We start from the raw sequence: 3,757 nt of genomic DNA, 5'->3' as shown, positions 1-3,757 counted from the left end.
CGCCGCAAACCCGCCCAAACCCGCGTGCATATCCAGCAAGTTCCGATACCTCCCCTTCTGTCCCAACTGACCGTTGACGCTCTTGTAGTGTTCCACCCTCTTCTTCCAGTTCTCCGAATCCTGTATAAATAACTCAGCGGTAATGCCGTTGATACTGCCACTAGTTATCCTGGGCGGCACAGCGGTTAGCCGCTCTGGCCATCTCTTCAGCTCTCCTCCGGCGACCTCGCTGATTTGGCCGGCGTTGGGGAGGGGAGTGATGCAGGTGTCCATCTTGGTGTACCAGGCGGAATCAGGGTTTTGGTTCTGACAAAACTGGGGGGATTTGATGATTTTCCTGTTGATTTTGCAGTGGATGTGATTCGTAGGCTTTTGCCAGATTGAGATATCGCCTTTTTCCACGATCTTTTTCCAGCAGAGCCGTTTGGTGATGGTTTCGATGGTTGTTTGCTCGGCGTTGAGGTCCTCTCGGCTTCGCTGCCAGCCTTTCCAGTGACTTTTCCAGTTGATCGGTGGACCTGAAAGCAATTGTGAAAAGAGCTCAGAAATAAAATAATTTTATTTTTATTTTTTTGCTATTTTTATTTATTTTCCTAGCAAGTTACCATTTTAAATGCTAATATTCACATTACATATTTATACTGCATCATTATAAGCGATGTTAATACTTGATGAAAATTCAAAAAAGAATTAGATGAAATTAAAGAACAAGCGAACTCGGTGCAGCACCAGCTATACCTGAAAGGATCCAGTATCCACCGGGTCTCAGAATCCGATCAAGCTCGATCAAGAACAGGCCATCATCAAGGCCCCAAGGGATGAGGCATCGAGAGCAATGGGCCATGTCGAAGGCCCGCGACGGGTAAGGTAGTCGATTTGAGGCAAGAACACCGATCATCGCCGGAACTCCACGCTCCAGCGCGAACTGGACCTGGGCCTCGTGCGAGTCACGTGGGGCGAATGACATCGCTATTATGTCTCGTGACAGTAGGTACGCTCCCCAGCTTGCTACCTGTGATTTTTTGAAACCATAGTTTTTATGCAATTATTAAGATTGTTGGGCTTCGAAATGAATGATTCGGGAGGTTACATTGGGAGTTTGAATTGTCTAGCGAAATATAGCAAGTCGCAATAAGTACAATGAAATGACCGAGGAAGGGAAGTAATATTCTTGGAGATGGCCTACGAGGGCGGAGGTACCAATTGCAAAAAAGTAAAATAAACCAGCTAATAAGAAAACGGAGCAATCATCAAGGAAAAAGTTAGTGCTAAATATACTTCAAATCATATTCATGTCCAAAATTAGTAAAACAACCAATATGACAGGAGAGCATCGTATAACGTCAATTACACTACAAATTAGATCTATCCAAAGGCAAAACAAACCATCTCAAATCAAAGAAGAGAATGATGTTAACTTTACTTAAATTAACTTTTTTTACTTAGGATAATTAACTGAAAATCTCCATATAGTTTGTATAAATTACGGAAAACCCCTTGACTTTTTAGCTTAAATAACCATTAAACTTTTTATACATAGAAATTGGCCCCCCAACAACCAGAATGCCCTCTTAATTTTTGGGGGAACCATAAGCTCAAAGCATTTTGGTCGAGGGACCAATTTCCAAGAACCCTTGGGATTTGAGGGACTTGGGAGCAATTGGGATGATCCAGGGGACTTGCACAAAATTATTGAAGATTTGAGGGACTAGCATCCAAAGACAAAAGAGAGAGAGAGAGAGAGAATTAAAAATTAATTACATACCCCGCAACCAGTATCAAGAGCGGTCCTTACAGCCCCGCTCTTCAAATCAATAAGCTTCCCAATGTCATCAATGTAAGCATCCGCGCCATTAGGAAACATAGTCCCACCTCCGGGGAACCTAAACTTGTCTCCATCAACCCTGATCCAATTCTGCACCGCCTTCTCCACGCTGAGCTCCCTGTGCGGCACATTGTCGAACCATGCCACGCTCCGGCTCTCCGGCCACCTGAGCAAAAAATACAAATCCGATCGGAACCAACCTTTTAATTTCGAGAATGACTTGAGCTACAAACGGAGCAGTCAGATTTCCCGAACTAACTCTCGACATAGCTTTTTTCCACGTATGTGGTTGTTCTGATTGAATCTGTACCCACCTCGATGAAATTCAAATCCCATCAGAATCACCCCCGTAGCACTAAGCACCCTTAAAAATCTATCTATCTTTAAAAAAATGGCACTTTAGAAATGAGCTGATGAGGGGGGTCTGATACCATTGAGGGTACGGAGGAGGGGTTTACATGCAATCTAATAGAACAGTTAAATTTCCCAAACCGCAGCTCTCCCCTCTCTCGGATGGCTCAAAACATCCTTATTTAATATTAAATACCATATTAATTTGCGTGCATAGGAATTTGTACTCACTTGAAGGGGTTCTTGTACCCTCTGGGCGCCGGCACGAGGCACTTCAGCCTCTTTCGCCGGACAATGCCGCTCTCTGTATATAAGCCGGTCGCGGGGGAATCTCAGCGACCTCTCCCGGTCCTCGCACGGGGTGTGCTCGGAGAAATTGGCGTCGCACGGCGGGAAATCGGCGACGGCGGCGGGTCCGCGCCGGGGGTCTTCGGGCTGGTGGTGGCCGCGAAAGTATCGATGCGGGTGGGGATGTCGAGTGGCGAGGCGCGCAGGGGAGGGCGGTGGCGTGGTGGACGGAGCGGAGATGGTGTCGCTGCGCCGGAGTGGTTGTGTAGACGCCGAGGAGTAGGATGAGGGTGCAGAGGACGGCGACGGGCGGGGTGGCGAAGGCGACAGAGGCGCGCTTCGGTGCGCTGCACGTGAGGATGGGAGAGGGAGGCTCTTGGGGCCATTGGTAGTCGCGGGGGAGGGGGAGGGGGGCAGGCGGGGGAATTTATGTAGGGAAAATGCTTTTGCATGGGATTGGATTAAGTAAGTAATGAGATGCTATTACTGGGGAATAAGTATGTTTGGGTGATGAGATTTGGGATGCATGGCATAGGGCTCCGGGCGGGAGTGGCGTGAACGGCTTAAGTGGGGTGGCGTTTCGGGTGCGGAAGCAGGTATGCGTGTTGTTACGCTTTTTCTCCGAGTAGGGGTGTGTTTGTAGCTTGAAAGGAGAGTAGTAAGTGGAACCATTGAGCAATAGGTAGAAACCTTATGATGGTTTTGTAGTATAAAATTGAAAAAAGAGTTAGGGTCCTTTTTTGGGAACTGCTAGCTCAATAAATCTTTTAGGAGTATTATTTTTTTCTTAAAGTAAAAAAAATAGTAATTTATGATTTGTGATAATCCTTATTTTGTTGGTGTACAAATTCTTCCATCAACTAATTGGAGAGATTAATTTGAAACAACTAACAAGAGCCAACGAACCTAAAAGCAAACTAGATTTTGATGGACTAATTTTGATATAACTTACAAGACTTGGAGAGCTTAATGGTGATTTCAATGATTTTAGGTATTATTTTCTCCAAAAAAAAATTGATTTTAGGTATTATTATAAAAATGCCAAAGATTTAAGGCACTAATGTTTCACCATTGCATGTTTTTGGACAATCCGTCCATGGAATATTTTCTTTTATTGTTTAAATTAAAAAAAAATATCTATTGAATGCTCACTGGAATGAAGTGTTGTTTTAATAAAAATCAATGCGGTTCGTATTCTGAGCGTATTGAAGTTTGCCCCTTGCCTAGTAAAATGAATAGCGGATACTATGAAATTCAATTGTCAATAGCGTAAAGTAATGAATCATGATGATA

The 3,757-nt window shown here is 44.6% G+C and overlaps 1 protein-coding gene and 1 pseudogene across 1 annotated transcript in view; one reads left to right on the top strand and one right to left on the bottom strand.

The window, feature by feature from the left end:
• Positions 1–2,537, bottom strand: part of LOC109838500 (probable methyltransferase PMT15) — a 3,772-nt gene extending 1,235 nt beyond the window's left edge. The window contains 4 exon segments of the mRNA XM_020406937.1: positions 2–518; positions 739–1,012; positions 1,766–1,991; positions 2,408–2,537. Coding sequence (XP_020262526.1) covers positions 2–518; positions 739–1,012; positions 1,766–1,864 — 890 coding nt within the window. The 5' untranslated portion in view covers positions 1,865–1,991; positions 2,408–2,537.
• Positions 1,866–2,747, top strand: LOC109839288 (annotated as a pseudogene).

This window comes from Asparagus officinalis, chromosome 4 (genome assembly GCF_001876935.1).
Source record: "Asparagus officinalis chromosome 4, Aspof.V1, whole genome shotgun sequence".
Taxonomy (NCBI): Eukaryota; Viridiplantae; Streptophyta; class Magnoliopsida; order Asparagales; family Asparagaceae; genus Asparagus; species Asparagus officinalis.
The sequence above is the reverse complement of the archived record's forward strand: the minus strand, read 5'-3'. Positions and strand labels throughout refer to the sequence as shown.